The sequence below is a fragment of the Amblyomma americanum genome, chromosome 7 (assembly GCF_052857255.1).
Source record: "Amblyomma americanum isolate KBUSLIRL-KWMA chromosome 7, ASM5285725v1, whole genome shotgun sequence".
In the NCBI taxonomy this organism is placed as follows: Eukaryota; Metazoa; Arthropoda; class Arachnida; order Ixodida; family Ixodidae; genus Amblyomma; species Amblyomma americanum.
In genome coordinates this window covers 34,030,831-34,046,106 of record NC_135503.1, presented here as the reverse complement: position 1 = coordinate 34,046,106, position 15,276 = coordinate 34,030,831, and the positions used below count along the sequence as shown (strand labels likewise).

At 49.1% G+C, this 15,276-nt stretch overlaps 1 protein-coding gene across 2 annotated transcripts in view; it reads left to right on the top strand.

Annotated features, from left to right (window-relative positions):
• Positions 1 to 13,375, top strand: part of Wnt2 (Wnt oncogene analog 2) — a 51,200-nt gene extending 37,825 nt beyond the window's left edge. Inside the window, exons 5-6 of one of the 2 annotated variants that reach the window (XM_077631729.1) lie at positions 11,027 to 11,802; positions 12,131 to 13,375. In XM_077631729.1, the coding sequence (XP_077487855.1) occupies positions 11,027 to 11,623 (597 nt within the window). In that variant the 3' untranslated portion in view covers positions 11,624 to 11,802; positions 12,131 to 13,375. Of the gene's footprint in view, positions 1 to 11,026; positions 11,803 to 12,130 lie in introns of those variants that run through there. The other variant, XM_077631728.1, reaches the window with a different exon arrangement.
• The last annotated feature ends 1,901 nt before the right edge of the window (positions 13,376 to 15,276 follow it).

Genomic DNA, 15,276 nt, shown 5'->3' with positions numbered 1-15,276 from the left:
GTGACACTGGTGCGCAGGCGTGTACGGGACGTCATGCAATCTAGATATGAATACTGTCTATCAGACAGGTTTACCGAGGTTTTGCTGACACACGAGCCGAATTCCTTCTTGATACAGTAGGCCTCGTACAGTTCTCTGCTTAGTTTAGACCCGAACTTATTCAAGCAGAGAACTGTACGAGGCCTACTGTATTAAAAAGGGGTCTGGCTCGTGTGTCAGCAAAACATCGGTAAACCCGTCTGATAAAGAGTATTCATATCTATATAGCATGATGTCCCGTACACGCCTGCGCACCAGTGTCACGTGACGATCGTTTGTCACGTTACAATGTGATTACGATGATTGTATAAATAGGACGCACTGTTGTAATAAACCAGTTGAAGTTCCGCGCTATGTCTTGTATGTTTATCGCGCTGCTAACATCGCCTGCCCACACGACACTACGGTCATGCCTGATCTGAAGCGCCACGTGCCGTTTCTGATGCGCGTGACCAGGCAATCAGCTTCTCCGAGCCACAGGTTCAGCACTTGGAAAAATACCGCGAGAACAACGGCGGTGATAACGCATTTCATCAACGCCATTCCTCTCCAACTCGTTTAACCGAACCACTTGATGTCCAAGAACTGCGAGAAGCTGGGGTCACGTGGTTCAAGCAAGTCCAGGACGACTTCTTTGCTACGGAACTGGTCCAGCTCGCGAAGAAAGTCTCGGCACTTTGTCGATAATACTAGGCCTCTATCCCTGCATAAATGACGGCGGTGGGGTCAGGATACGGACTGGTCTTCAATACGCTTCAACGACGTTCAGCGAGGAAGCACTGTCGAGGAAGAATTGGACTCAATTGAATTCAGTTTCAAATATTTCGTCCAATTCTTAATTGGGCCAATAACAGGAAATATATAATGAACTTATCGATGGTAGTTGGGATGCAGTAGAATACCACAGACAAATAGAATGCATTTCAGTTTCCTGGTCGTTTCAGTGGTCGTTTCCTCGGAATGGCAGTTCTTCCCAGAATTCCGAGTGATTGTTGGAGGATGCAGACGAGGGAGCCAGCTCCGGTCGATGACGGCGCGTTGCAACTCATATTGAGCACGGATAGTACGTCAGAACCTGAACATACGCGCTGATTAGCTATGCTGCTGAGGTGACTAGCAGTCGAACCTGCGACTTGCTGCTTCCAAACGCGTCCCATTTATGGCAAATAAAAACGACGTAGTTTAAGAAGGAAGCTGTTGCAACTTGAGCACCGTGAGAGCTGGGCCCCACACTCGGCACATACCTGGATTCCAGCTTCTTCGGCGACTCCGTCGCTGCTATCGGCCGCCCATGGAGTGCCGTATGTTCGCGGCTATAGAAGCAACTCAAGAAACAGACCGCGGTATTACCGGCGCAACTTTAACATAAAACTCGTTATCTCGCATGTTTGTGCAAGAAGACCCGTGCGTTGACGGTTCGAAGTCCCCGCTATCGGGCGCCGTAAACTGTGGAATGCCTTAAAAACGCTCACAAGTGTCGCAAACGCGGATGTTGGCGCACTCTCAGCGTTGCTCTCTCGATAAATTCCTAGATGCAATCTTTCTAAGTGCCAGTATTGAAGCGGCGACGTTCACAGTCCCGGCTATAACCGGGACTGCGGACTATTTACGCAATACCTTGAAGCAAAAATCAACTGAAATGGCACATGTACGAAAAATACACAAAGAAAACGCAGTCTCTGTGAAGGATCATAATTTAAAGCCGTTCACGGAGGTATACGACACTAGGGTCAGCTGTATAGAAAGCGCAAGCTGGCTGATTATCTTCTCATTACCACCGTTTATCTTCGCGCGCGGCGCCCTGTATATATATAAAAGCCGCGGGCTTAAGCGCAACATAAATCGCCGGCCCTAAGAACCCAAACTTGCCGGAGATTTATGCGGCCCCAACGGCTCCTTAATACCGGACACGTGAGTGTGGGTCTCCACCTGCCAAATTAACTTGAGAGCGCAATTTTGACGCTGCGTGCATAAAACAACCACTCTCGGAGCGCGGGCCAAGAGCAGTTCTAAACTTTCCGGGTTGTTTATTCGAGAGCGCTTTATTACTTTCTCCTACGCAGTGCAAAGTGGTCACCGTAGGCTGAACGCAAAAAAATAATAATAATAAAGAAGCGCGAAAGAAGGGTGGTGGTTGGGGGGGGGGGGGGGGGGGTTCAGGCGGAGGATGGAAACATCTCATTCTTGTCGCAAGCTCATCGCTCGTGTTAGGCTCCGCCGCAGTGTTTAAAGGACGCCAGTTGTTATCATGCCGGGGCCGGTTTAATAGAGCAATTATAATAACATGATTTTTGGATATTTTTCTTTTCTAGGCCGTTTTTGGTTGGTTTAAACGACGCCACGCTGTAACCGTTTTACAAGGGTAGAGGTGGATCACGATTCTTAAAACAGCGCAAAGGACACGGATGGATACACAAAGGGACAGCGACGTGTGTGTCCACTTGTGTATTCGTCCGTGTCCATTGCGTTGTTTTAAGCACCATAGCTACCGTTCGCTGTAGGTTAGGGGGCGCGGCGTCCGACAACACTCGAATATGTTTGGTTTGGTTTATGGCGGTTTAACGTCCCAAAGCGACTCAGGCTATGAGGGACGCTGTAGTGGAGGGCTCTGGATAATTTAGACCACTTGGGGTTCTTTAACGTGCACTGACATCGCACAGCACATGGGCCTCTAGAATTTCGCCTCCATCGAAATGCGGCCCCCGTGGCCGAGATCGAACCCGCGTCTTTCGGGTCAGCAGCCGAGCGCCATAACCACTCAGCCACTGCGGCGGCTACAAGACTCGGCGTGCACAAAATCCGGCGTCGTCGGCGTTGTGAGAGATAAATAGGGTTGCACAGGGTAGCCCAGGCGGCCGCCCCCGTAGAAGCAGCCTAGGTGGGCAACATAGGTCACGTGACCTTGTGGCGTCATCACAACCTGCCCACCGCATTGTGAGCAAACTAACCATCATGTCAATGTGGAAATTATATTAATGGTTGGTCGCGAGAGGTTGTTCGGGAAGAGCAACCTGAGTGTCACAAGGCCCACCGCTGGCAGCACCTGCCATCGCAAGGCAGTGGCGCATCCCTTAACCGCTGTACCATTGCGCAAGGAGTGGTATGAGGACTCCCAGAGACATATGAATGCAAAGTAGAGCCTCTTATTATGGCTTTCATACTACTTCCCTCACTTCGAAACATAGTCAACCGACCTTAATCCATCCTATAAGCTGGACTGCACGCATATTATAGGACGACGAAAGGGGCAGTTGGAGAGGGCAATAGTCGAGGCTTTTTGCCGTCTAGAGATCGGAGTCAGATAAGTGTGCCAGCACGCCTATTGTGTCCATTTTCCAGAACGAACTACCGTTTCTGTCTGCGCATCTCTCGGTTGTTGTTTGGTTTTGCGCAGGTTGGCTGTGTCATCCTTGCTCGGCTTCCTTCCCTTCCACGTGCTGATTGTTTTCGTCATGATTGCCACTGAATTGTTTTCTTCATATTTCATCTTCATTTTACCATTGTTTGCCATGCAGATTACACGCGCGACTGACCCATATAAGCTCTGATGTTCTTCAATAATTGTTCAGTTGTCAGTAGCGCCCTGTGTTGCGTTGTCGCCTGCCTCAGTACGTCCTGTTTTGCGGTTTTGCTCCTTACGATGTTCTACCAACTGGCCTACAACCATGTCCTTCTATGAGAGAAAAGAAACTTTATTATAACGAAGGAATTCGGGCCACGCGGGCCCTGGGTCCCCGCATGACCCCACTGCACACAAGGGCAGTGGGATCGTCTGGGGTAGGTGGACGCTTCGTGGCGTATCTAACTATTTTGCCCGACGCCTTGATGGTTGCCGGTTTGCCGCGTATAAAGTCTGTTCCTTGAGTTTGCAGCAGTTTCATTCTCTTCTATTAAGCTATAGGATCTCGCTTTTCTTACCTGCTGTATTTTCTCGGTAATATATATTTTTCCCACTGGCCTTCTAATTTCGTTTGCCTAGCTTATCTCTGCTTTCTACAAATAAATTACTGCAATAAGGTGTTTGTCTGGGCTAGTCGGTACGTGGTACTAAATGAAGGCACAGCGCACGAAAGACGGGACTGAGAAAGAGACAAACACAGCGCTGACTTACGACTGAAAGGCTTTATTGCTCGCACGCAATAAATAGGCCAAAAGGAGCACAATCAACAGAAGAACAGCATCAGTGATGATTGTCAAAAAAACACGCCACAAAAAAAAAGCACACAATCACAACCTACACAAGCGAACTTAACTGTTAAGATAGTCAATTTCTTTTTTGTGTTAGCGCGACGGAAGGTTTGCTGACGCAGTTGTCAAGTCCCCGGTGAATTAAAAGAGCTTCCACGATTTCCCGCGTACGTTGGTCCCTATGTTTATACAGTATTCTACTAGTTGTCTCTTTCTCAGTCCCGTCTTTCGTGCGCTGTGCCTTCAAATAAATTACCCTGTCGCTTCTTCTAAACGCCTGAGCTCAGCTGATTCTCGTGATCCCCTCGTTTGTTGGGGCTGGCAAGCCTTGCGCTCGATTAGAATATATGTTAAATTTTTTTCACCCGCCTTGCGTGCTGAAACAGCAAACAGTGACCACCTCAGCAGTTTTTTCTCTCAAGCTTTTCTTCCCCGAGTGCACCACCGAATAACCACAAAAACTAAAGCGATGCTCACGTTATCATAATTTCTTATCTTCAATTTTCATTTAATGCGTCTCCCTACGCCCGAAGGCCGGTTTAGCCTAATGACGTGCGCTGTGCTTGGCTGCGCCTGGACAGCGTTATGATACCGCTTTTTCAGTTTACGCTCCTCCAGACTTCCGCACGCAGTCTTTCCTCAAACTCTTCGCAACATCTGCTCGCTGCGGGGAGAACGCTCCAGGGTAATGTGATCGCTTTAAGAAATTGAGCGATTAGGTCCTTAATTTCACGCCGCATAAAATTCAGAGTATCCCTAATGCTTTAACCGCTTATTGATTGATGGTAATCATACGGTTGAACGATGGCAAAGTAAAAACGAAAAGCACTGCTTCCTGCTCTAAGCTGCCTCCAGTGGCTCTGCGGTATCCGATTTTTGTACGGTGCGTCGTGTGGTTTCATTTCTTTCTTCCTTTTTTTTTACCCTTTAAAGATTGATCCCTCTAACGTGGGAAAAATCCTGTATGCCTCGTGAATACCCCCGCCTACCTCCTGGCACCAAAATTCATTGCCTCCGGCTTTGCTCAAGCTCGCAGCCAATCTCATCTGCTCGTGTGCAAAGCCTCTACATACAGCAATGCCTGCTCATAACCGCAGCTCCCCTGTAGTCCGCCATTTGAGAATATTGAAAGCCCCTCCACCCCCCTCCTATATATTACTAACCCTAGCCACCATGCAGCCTTTGAACACGAGCTTCTTGCGTGCTCCACGGGCGTTCTTCTTTGTTCGGCAGCTACAGCTCCGTCAGCTCTACGTGCAGGAGCACTTGCTTATTTAAGTCCGCTTCGTATATACAACAAGGAATCGCTCACGATTAGGCATTTGTCTTATCCCGCTGTTTAACGCTTTTTTTTTCTTGTTTGATAAGCTGCCATCGCGTCGCTTTGCGGCCAGCGCGCCAAAGCCACCCTTGCCTCCCCGAAAGGAAGCAACTTGGCGCCCCCTGCATTTGTCGATGCTCGATAGAAAGTGGGGGGGGGGGAGAGGATGCAAAAAAAAAGGCCGCTGTGTCGATTTATGGATCCGAACTGACCGTAATAAATAATCGGCCACGGTAGTTGGCCGACAGCCGTAAATCTCACACACGGCCGCGTCTATAAAGTCGAGCGCGGTGATAAAGTTATCTTCTGCGGCGAACCGAACACAAATGTTGGTATGTTTGAGGGCGCCGCAGGTGGTTTGCACAGTGGCATGAAATACGGAGGCCCAGGGCGTACGTTTCTATATATATAGGAAGAGCGTGCGGAGCCGCCCGCAACCGTTCACCGTATTGTCGTCGCGGGACTCTTATATAGGAAAACGCTAATCGTCTTCGGTGGCTTTCTTATATATATAGGCCCTCAGTGCCCTGAGATGCATGCTGACGGGTCACGCGTCTGTGTGCACTGCCGAGGGCGTTATTCAACCTTGGTGCAATCATAGAACGACTGCGGTATTCTGGGACGCCGTAAACGAAATCACAGAACGGTGAGCCTTTCAATGGTTTATGGTTTATGGGGGTTTAACGTCCCAAAGCGACTCAGGCTATGAGAGACGCCGTAGTAAAGGGCTCCGGAAATTTCGACCACCTGGGGTTCTTTAACGTGCACTGACATCGCACAGCACACGGGCTTCTAGAATTTCGCCTCCATCGAAATTTGACCGCCGCGGCCGGGATCGAACCCGCTTCATTCGGGCCAAGTGAGCCTTTCAAGCTATAGGGTTCATGCGTGCAAGTTGCCTGTAGGTGTGGCGTGCAGCTCGCTGTAGAATTCTACTAGAACTGCATTTCCGAGTACCACGGTTGTTAAAGCCGTCGTCTTCAACTCCTATAGCTTCCGTTCCACTGCCAGTAGTAGTGAGATGGAATTAGTCGCGCAATTCCTCATCTTCTTTTGTTTTGTTTTCTCTTCGTTTAAAGTGTTCTCGAGGAACCAAAAATAAAATTTTCTTTGCGCGAACAAAACGGCGACCATGCCTTCACTAACAGCGTTATCGCAACCTGCATAGGTTTCATATCTACGAAAAATGGAGTTTACAGACCACGAAGTCACGAAAGGAACTCTCTGCTGTTGCTTGAAATAAATTCCTACCTGTCATTCTCCTATTCCTGATTAGTGTCTGATTCTATTCACTCTTCGATTCTTCAAGCAGGCGTGGTACTAATAGCCGTCGTAATTTGGGGGGGGGGGGGGGGGGGGGGCTGTTGTAAACGAACGGCGTTATATGTAGTAGGATTCGCGTTTGTATTGTTTCTGTACGGCCTTTAGGGCTTTTCTTCGCGCGTCAGAATTAGTCCATTCCTTGGCACAGAAAACGTTGTTGCTGCTGAGTGCATTTATAATATTAAGAGGTGTTTGAGACATCTTTTCATTCCCCTACTTTCTGTGACAAAGTTAGCTGGAACACTCGCTCAAGTTAAGGGTGTGTAACTCCCCGTTAGCCCATCTCCCTGTTTCTTTCGAGTCTCCCGCGATTCTTTGAGACTTATGTTGCGTCATAATGGCTTACGTTGCGTCAGATAAATTGAAGTGCAGTCACTGACTCGTGCTGTTTATTTCTGAGCAAATGAAAACGAGAGAACCTTTATCTGTGCTCCATTAAAAGGGGAAAATAAAATATTGGCAGCGCAATGATGGCTGCCTCGCCGAAGATGGCTTGCTTTTCATGTGCTGCTCTCAGCATGCCCGCAGCACCTTCCGGAATGCAACGCATACAGAGAACAGACGGAAAAGCTCAGTAACAAAGCGAAAGCATGGCGTACACAAATTAGTCGCTGAAAGATCCCTGGAAACGCCAATATACGTACAGTTTGCGTCAAGCTTCACATTCTGGAGAAGGATTGATTCCAATTCCGTATTCTTCCTTGAAACAGCCTGAGGAGAACGCATTGTCCCCGCCGCGGTGGCTCAGTGGTTAGGGCGCTCGACTACTGATCCGGAGTTCCCGGGTTCGAACCCGACCGCGGTGGCTGCGTTTTTATGGAGAAAAAACGGTAAGGCGCCCGTGTGCTGTGCGATGTCAGTGCACGTTAAAGATCCCCAGGTGGTCGAAATTATTCCGGAGCCTTCCACTATGGCACCTCTCTCCTCCTTTCTTCTTTCACTCCCTCCTTAACCAATTATATATATATATATATATATATATATATATATATATATATATATATATATATATATATATATATATATATATATATATAACGCACTTAAAACTCCTTGCATGTAGGCGGTGTTCTTTTGGAATATACCTCCAAGTGACATTATAGTCACCCAGGAAACCCATCACTGCATCAACTGTTCTAATAATAATAATAATAATAATAATAATAATAATAATAATAATAATAATAATAATAATAATAATAATAATAATAATAATAATAATAATAATAATAGGTTTTTGGGGGAAAGGAAATGGCGCAGTATCTGTCTCGTATATCGTTGGACACCTGAACCGCGCCGTAAGAGAAGGGTAAAGGAGGGAGTGAAAGAAGAAAGGAAGAGAGAGGTGCCGTATTCGAGGGCTCCAGAATAATTTCGACCACCTGGGGATCTTTAACGTGCACTGACATCGCACAGCACACGGGCGCCTTAGCGTTTTGCCTCCATAAAAACGCAGCAGCCGCCGCCGTCGGGTTCGAACCAGGGGACTCCGGATCAGTAGCCGAGCGCCAACTGTTTGCAATTTGCAGTTTTCTGGCTTCGCTTCCCAACTTCTTTCGGGGCAGTCAAGTGGGGATATATCTGACTAATCTATTATCTCCAAACGCCCTCTAACTGTCGTATCGGTGCAAAAGGTGCTGCTAGGACTACACATTGAATCGCTCCGAGCGATTCTCAGCCGAAGAATCCGCGGAGCAGCTTTTTCCTGCGCACGTCGTCGTAACAAGAAGGTTCGCTTCTATAACTCGGTCAGACGGAAGCACTTGTCACGCCGCGGGCTGCGACAAGCTTAAGGCGTCCTTCGTGGACTCTGCCACCTCTTCTCTCTCTCTCTCTCTCTCTCTCTCTCTCTCTCTCTCTCTCTCTCTCTCTCCCTCCCCCCCCCCCCCCACCTGCCCTTCTTTTCTCTCTTCCCGCCACCTCCCTTATTTGCCGGCGGCGAGCATTCTTGCACGTGGAGGGCCCGACCCCCACCCAGCATCCACCGGCAAGCGTCCGGACTGCTCCTCGCTCATCTCGCCCGGCGGGAGCCTCGTGCGCGGAGGACGCGGCCGCCCCACGCAAGCCATCAACTCGCTCGCTCGCTCGGGCCGCCGCCGCCGAGCAAGTGTGCGGATGAGTAACGTGGCTGCCGCCGCCCGGGACGGGCGGCCACACCACTGTGCGCTCGCTACAGTGGCGTCTTTTCCTGCCACATGCGCACGTTTCTGTCTTCTTTTAATGCGAAAGCGTTACTAGTCCCATTACGAGAAAAGCCCGTGGCATGCGTGTTCGTTAGCGTGTGTACTCGCAGATGGTGTAGAAAGTCCCAGCGATGGCAATAAAAATAGAGTGACGTCATCAAGGTACTGTATGACGCACACAGCAAGCCCAGCACTACCACTTCAGACAATCATATGCATGTCGTTCGTATATATGCACTCCCCACCGGCCGGCCTCAATGTGGCGACAGTTTTTCCGAGAACATTCGTACCAAAATGGTGACGCAACCGTTTGTCGTATACAGCGTTCGGGGTGGTGTCATACGATTTCTCGTTGCATATAGCTTACATGTGCTAGTCAAGTTGGAGGCTAGCTTGCGAGAGGGATTCGAACTGGTGACTAATGCACCTTAAGTTGTATTCTTACCCGGACTTTCGTATCAAAATTGCGATCCAACCGTTCGTCGTACAGCGTTCCGGGTGGTGTCGTACGGGCGCGTGCGTGTGTGGGTGGTGTGTCTGTGTGGGTGTCAGTGCACCCTGGGACAGCAATGCTTACGCATTCCTGCACGTAAGCAGACTTAAGTGTCTCTGTCGGTTTTCTCCTGTTTCTTTTTGTCACTCCTGCTCTATTCCTCTTCAAAGTAGAATGGGTTTCGCGAACGGATTTGACTCGTTCAGGTGACAGATGTGATAATAATAATAATAATAATAATAATAATAATAATAATAATAATAATAATAATAATAATAATAATAATAATAATTGGTTTTGGGGGGAAAGGAAATGGCGCAGTATCTGTCTCATATATCTTTGGACACCTGAACCGCGCCGTAAGGGAAGGGATAAAGGAGGGAGTGAAAGAAGAAAGGAAGAAGAGGTGCCGTAGTGGAGGGCTCCGGAATAATTTCGACCACCTGGGGATCTTTAACGTGCACTGATATCGCACAGCACACGGGCGCCTTAGCGTTTTTCCTCCATAAAAACGCAGCCGCCGCGGTCGGGCTCGAACCCGGGAACTCCGGATCAGTAGTCGAGCGCCCTAACCACTGAGCCACCGCGGCGGATACAGATGTGATGCATTTCGTCGCTTTTCGAGATCTCAAGTGTAACACGCGACCCCCCGAGAGAACTGCGCAGGGGCAGGAATCACGGTCAACTGATTCGTTCGTTATCAAGGCAGACACAACGAACCTGTTCTGCTACGGTACGACTGATTTCAAGAATTTTGGACTTGCTATATTTTCCTTTCACTAGTACTAATGTCACGCGGTGTACGCAACCTTCTGGAGTTATCTTTATCGCGCCGCTGGCATTCCGACGCAGAGGTTTGCGGCAAGGCAAAATTTTGTCTTTGTCTCTGCACAGGACTTACGGACACATGGGGAAGCTAAGCCTAACCGTATCGCTCTTCACCTGTTGAGTGTTAAAGTTCAGATCTAGCCTTACGCTAAAAGCTGCCGCCGGAACGAAAATTTACAAATATAATTGGGCATAAGTGAAACACTCGCATTGTAAATCGCGACTCATAATTAAATATGTATATAACACACTCTTTCATATATGTGAAGAATCCTAACGTGCGTCAGCGGTAGGCAACAACGCAATCGTTGCCACACCAGGTGCAATCCCTATGTTTATTTTCCACACGCCGGTGCAGTCGGAGTGCACCCCTCGACTGCACCGACTCCACCTGGTGTCACTGCATTCAAACAAGTTAGGGTGCATTTTCAAGAGGAAATACAAGTCGCCAAACAGATGCAAATCCTTGCATGAGCGTGTGAAAGCATAGTAACCAACATTGTGTGAAACAACCTTGATCTATCCATCAGCTATCGTGTTTTTGGCACCCATAGGTAACTTTGAACAGGGAGCAATGCCGGTTACTCCTGAGTGTATATTATTTTACTCAAAACCCTCGCTTGACAGTTGCACCGTATACGCTTATTTCAGGCCGTCAAGTTCACCCTGCTTACGGAGTGCAAGTGCCACGGCGTGTCGGGCTCCTGCTCGCTAAAGACCTGCTGGAAGCGGCTGCCCCCGTTCGGCCACGTGGGCGACTACCTGGTCGAGCGCTACCGGCGCGCCAAGCGAGCGCTGCCGCACTACGGCCGCTCCAGGGCTTCCCTGGACCCGAACCGGCGGAAGCCGGCGTACCTCAAGCTTCACGAGAAGCACCTTCGTCCGGCCCCCGCTAAGGCCTCGGCATCCAAGAGGCGCTCGTCGAGCGCCTTCGTCGACGAGCCGGACTCGTACGAAGTGCCGTGGGCGGACGTGGTGGTCCAGCCCAAGCCCCGCGACCTCGTCTTCCTGGAGGACTCGCCCAACTACTGCGTCCGGGACGTGGAGCGCGGCTCGGCTGGCACGGCGGGCCGCGTCTGCAACCGGACCTCGACGGGCCCGGACAGCTGCCGCTCTCTGTGCTGCGGTCGCGGCTTCGAGACGCACTACAGGACCAGGACGCAGCAGTGCCACTGCAAGTTCCACTGGTGCTGCTTCGTGCGCTGCGACACGTGCGCGGAAAAAGTGCGCGAGAGCATTTGCAAGTGACGCGTCGCTTGGGGGCGCTACATGTCACTCGCGTTGAAGGGGAGGCACCTTTTGCGCGGGGTGTGCCCATCTGCGTGTGCAGGCCATTCTTCTCTTGATCACCGGTTGCTCGGCATAGCTGTGACGCTGCGATGTACCTAATATGAAGACGTGCGTGCGCCTATATTCCGGATTTGCCAGTCGAAGTTACACCCGCCGCGGTGGCTCAGTGGTTAGGGCGCTCGACTACTGATCCGGAGTTTCCGGGTTCCAACCCGACCGCGGCGGCTGCGGTTTTATGAAGGCAAAACGCTAAGGCGCCCGTGTGCTGTGCGATGTCAGTGCACGTTAAAGATCCCCAGGTGGTCGAAATTACTCCGGAGCCCTCCACTACGGCACTTCTCTCTTCCTTTCTTCTTTCATTCCCTCCTTTATCCCTTCCTTTACGGCGTGGTTCAGGTATCCAACGATATATGAGACAGATACTGCGCCATTTCCTTTCCCCCAACCAACCAACCAACCAACCAGTCGAAGTTACGGAGTGATTTATGTGCTTGCCTGGGCGCTGAGGTTGTGGGCTCACCCGACACCGATATTCTTGAACGGACTGCATGGGTGCGTCAGACATTCATAGATGTAGGGTGGGTGCCTTAGATCACCTGCATTAAACCACAGCCACTGGCATACTCTGTCGCTCACAGACATCGCGCTGCTTTGGGACTTCAAAGAGCCCTGACAACTTGCGGTCTTTGCTTATTTTCGCTGTTACACTGAACAGCCGGCAAAAATATTCCACGAAAAATACATTCAGTCGTCGATGCCATGTAGAAACGAACTCAGTTGCCTCCTCGATTGGTGTGACTGTGGTTCTAGCGGACTCTATCATTCCACGCACACACAGCCTAGCGTTTGCCTTGAGCCCGAGTTAGTTCAACCATAGAAGAGCTACTTAAGAGTAATGTGATATTTTCTGTGTTCACTGTGTCAGGCGCACTTTTCAGCTCAGACACAAGCAGTAAACGTGTTTCACTATAGAGCACCCCTCACTGACGGATGAACGTCAGCCAAGGACGAACGAGGCAGGCGTATACGCTGGCCAAATTGCCTCGTCTTCGTTGTTCTGTTTGCCTTCTAGTTGGGAGCTATTGCCGCGACAGCAGCGGCGCAGGGACACCGGAAGTGGCGAAGAGACATTGCACCACCTGTGATGCGTGAAATTAAGGTCACAAGACAGTGCCCCGAGACTCAACAGCCTCTCTGAAGCGCTTTCAGTGTGCGCGAGACTTTGTGTGTGCCGCGTGGATAAAGTCACATGTTGCACAGAACTGATCTGATGCCCACAACAACAAAGTACCCTGCGCCTTATCTGCTTCTGTCTCAAGGTTTTCGACTCGCTTTTCTTTCGTTATTGAGAGCCATTGTAAATTCAAAGGATGCACCGCTCAGAGAAGTGCAATAGTTGTTGCACAAGTAATATATACACGGCGTTTAATTTTTATCGCTAAATAAACATCGAACACTCCTAGTGGTACAAAAGCTGTTGTTTCCTGAAGGCTTAGGCGTGAAACTCGTGAGCGGTCTTATTAGTTGAACGTTTTCTGCAGCCGTTCGCTTTCCAGAATTGGTTGTCGTCAAGGCTGAACACGTGTAAGCTTAAGTTTCGAAAATTGCTGGTCATCTCCCCAAAGCGACCACGTAGCAACTCCGAATGTTGAAGATGCATACAGCCTGTGGCATCATTTTTGGCGAATAAAATTTATTTTTGAAAGACTGGGGTAGAATGCCTCACGTACTGTTTCTTTGTTTTCTGTTACCAAGAACACGGTCGAAGCGTAGAAGGCACCTGTGCTTTATGAACGGCTTTATTGGGTTACGACATTCTTTTTATTTTTGTTTATTTTTGGTGCCTGGGGAAGGTTTGACGCTACAGTGAGTAGCAGCTACGAATGGGCAGTAACGCAAGCGTAGTAGAGCTATGTGTAACCAAATCTGTAAATTTGTTGGACGTTGTTATGCACATGGCCATCGGGGAAAAGAGGAACGGTTAATTTTATGAAGTCATTTACCAACTTGAAAGTGCATCAACACGTGGTCATATGACCTTACGCGTAAGGACTTGGGATGTAAATTATTTTTGTGAGGTTGTTGCAATGACGTTTAAGATTTCACTCGTTCTACGAACAGTTGCAGGTGGCCTCTCTGCATATATACTTTTTTACCTCGGAGAATGAAGACAACCTCACTGCTACATTTATGTGCGTACATCTACCACACACACAACAAAAACGGTTCCTTGTGAACATCGCTGTTTTCTTAATTATAAGCTAGTTGACGACGCAATAGTTATATCATATTGGTATATTACGAGCATAGGTATACTACTTCAGTAATGTGTTTCTTAACAGCTGTGAAAAAGCGGCCGCAGGAAAGCTCACGTGGCTCGTCACCACAGGGTATTCGCCAAGAACGTCCGCACATTAAACTAGCTTGTTCGATCAGATGGCTGACAGTGCTCAAACTCATGGTCTGTCCTCAACACCGTATAACTTAAAAAATATATATGAGGAGCAATAAGGAACCTTTCTTATGCATTAATAATTCTTCTCAATAGAGTCGAAATTCTAGAGGCCCGTGTGCTGTGCGATGTCAGTGCACGTAAAAGAACCCCAGGTGGTCGAAATTTCCGGAGCCCTTCACTACGCCGTCCCTCATAGCCTGAGTCGCTTTGGGTCGTTAAACCCGCATAAAACCGAACCAATAATTCTTCGGCTATAGCGATGAAGCGTTCGACGTCAACGCGAGTTCAGTAGCATTTGTTTTTGTGCCGTAGATTCCGTAGATTATGGTTCAGAAAACATTTTAATTGGAACTAAAATTGGTGGCTGGTCGCTCTATTCTGGGAGTTCATTCTTGCAGCCGATCTGCCCTTTCGGTCAGCTCCTGCTGAAATTTCGGATTTATGCTGGATAGCATTTCCTTCCACCGTTGGATCGTCGGTTATTTTATCCTTTCTGTTTTTGTGTGGCAGGTCCATACCAGGTGGTATGGACCTTATTAATTCCTGTTACTCATCTATAGTTCTTTATCCGGTGGCCCGTATTCTCTTCCATTTAGCCTATAGTGTTGTGGGATTTCTGAGTATGTGTTCAGCATGTCTGAGTAGCTGTGCTCGTCCGTGTGTTATAAGGCGCCCGGGGTACGAGTGCTCGGGCCGCGGCGTGTGCGCCTTCGTTCCTCATCTACGGACTGATGTGCTGGTGTCCATACGATGATGATGTCCTCAGGCTGAATTGTGGTGTCCGTATGAGCTTTGCTTGATTTTCTGCTTCCTTTATGTCCTTCAGGATCCTGATGGCTGCCTGCACTATCCTGCCCGTGATGTAGTTTTCGTACGCTTCTTGCGGATCCGTGATTAGGTCCTTTTTTTTTCTGCGTGGTTATTGCGAGCGCAATGGCTGCCTCTTCCTCTTGTGTTGGGTCCATGCATATGACTGTTTGTGTCAGCCAATGTGTCGTTCCTTTATTCCCTCAGAGCAAGGCCCGCCGTGGTTGGCGTGCGCTCGGTAGAAGTACGCGATCACGGGGTGGGGTCCGGGCGGTTTTGAACACGCGTGTCAGCCGCGAGTAAGCGGGGAGAACGTATTTATCTCCCCAATTCAACCCCACATCTTCTC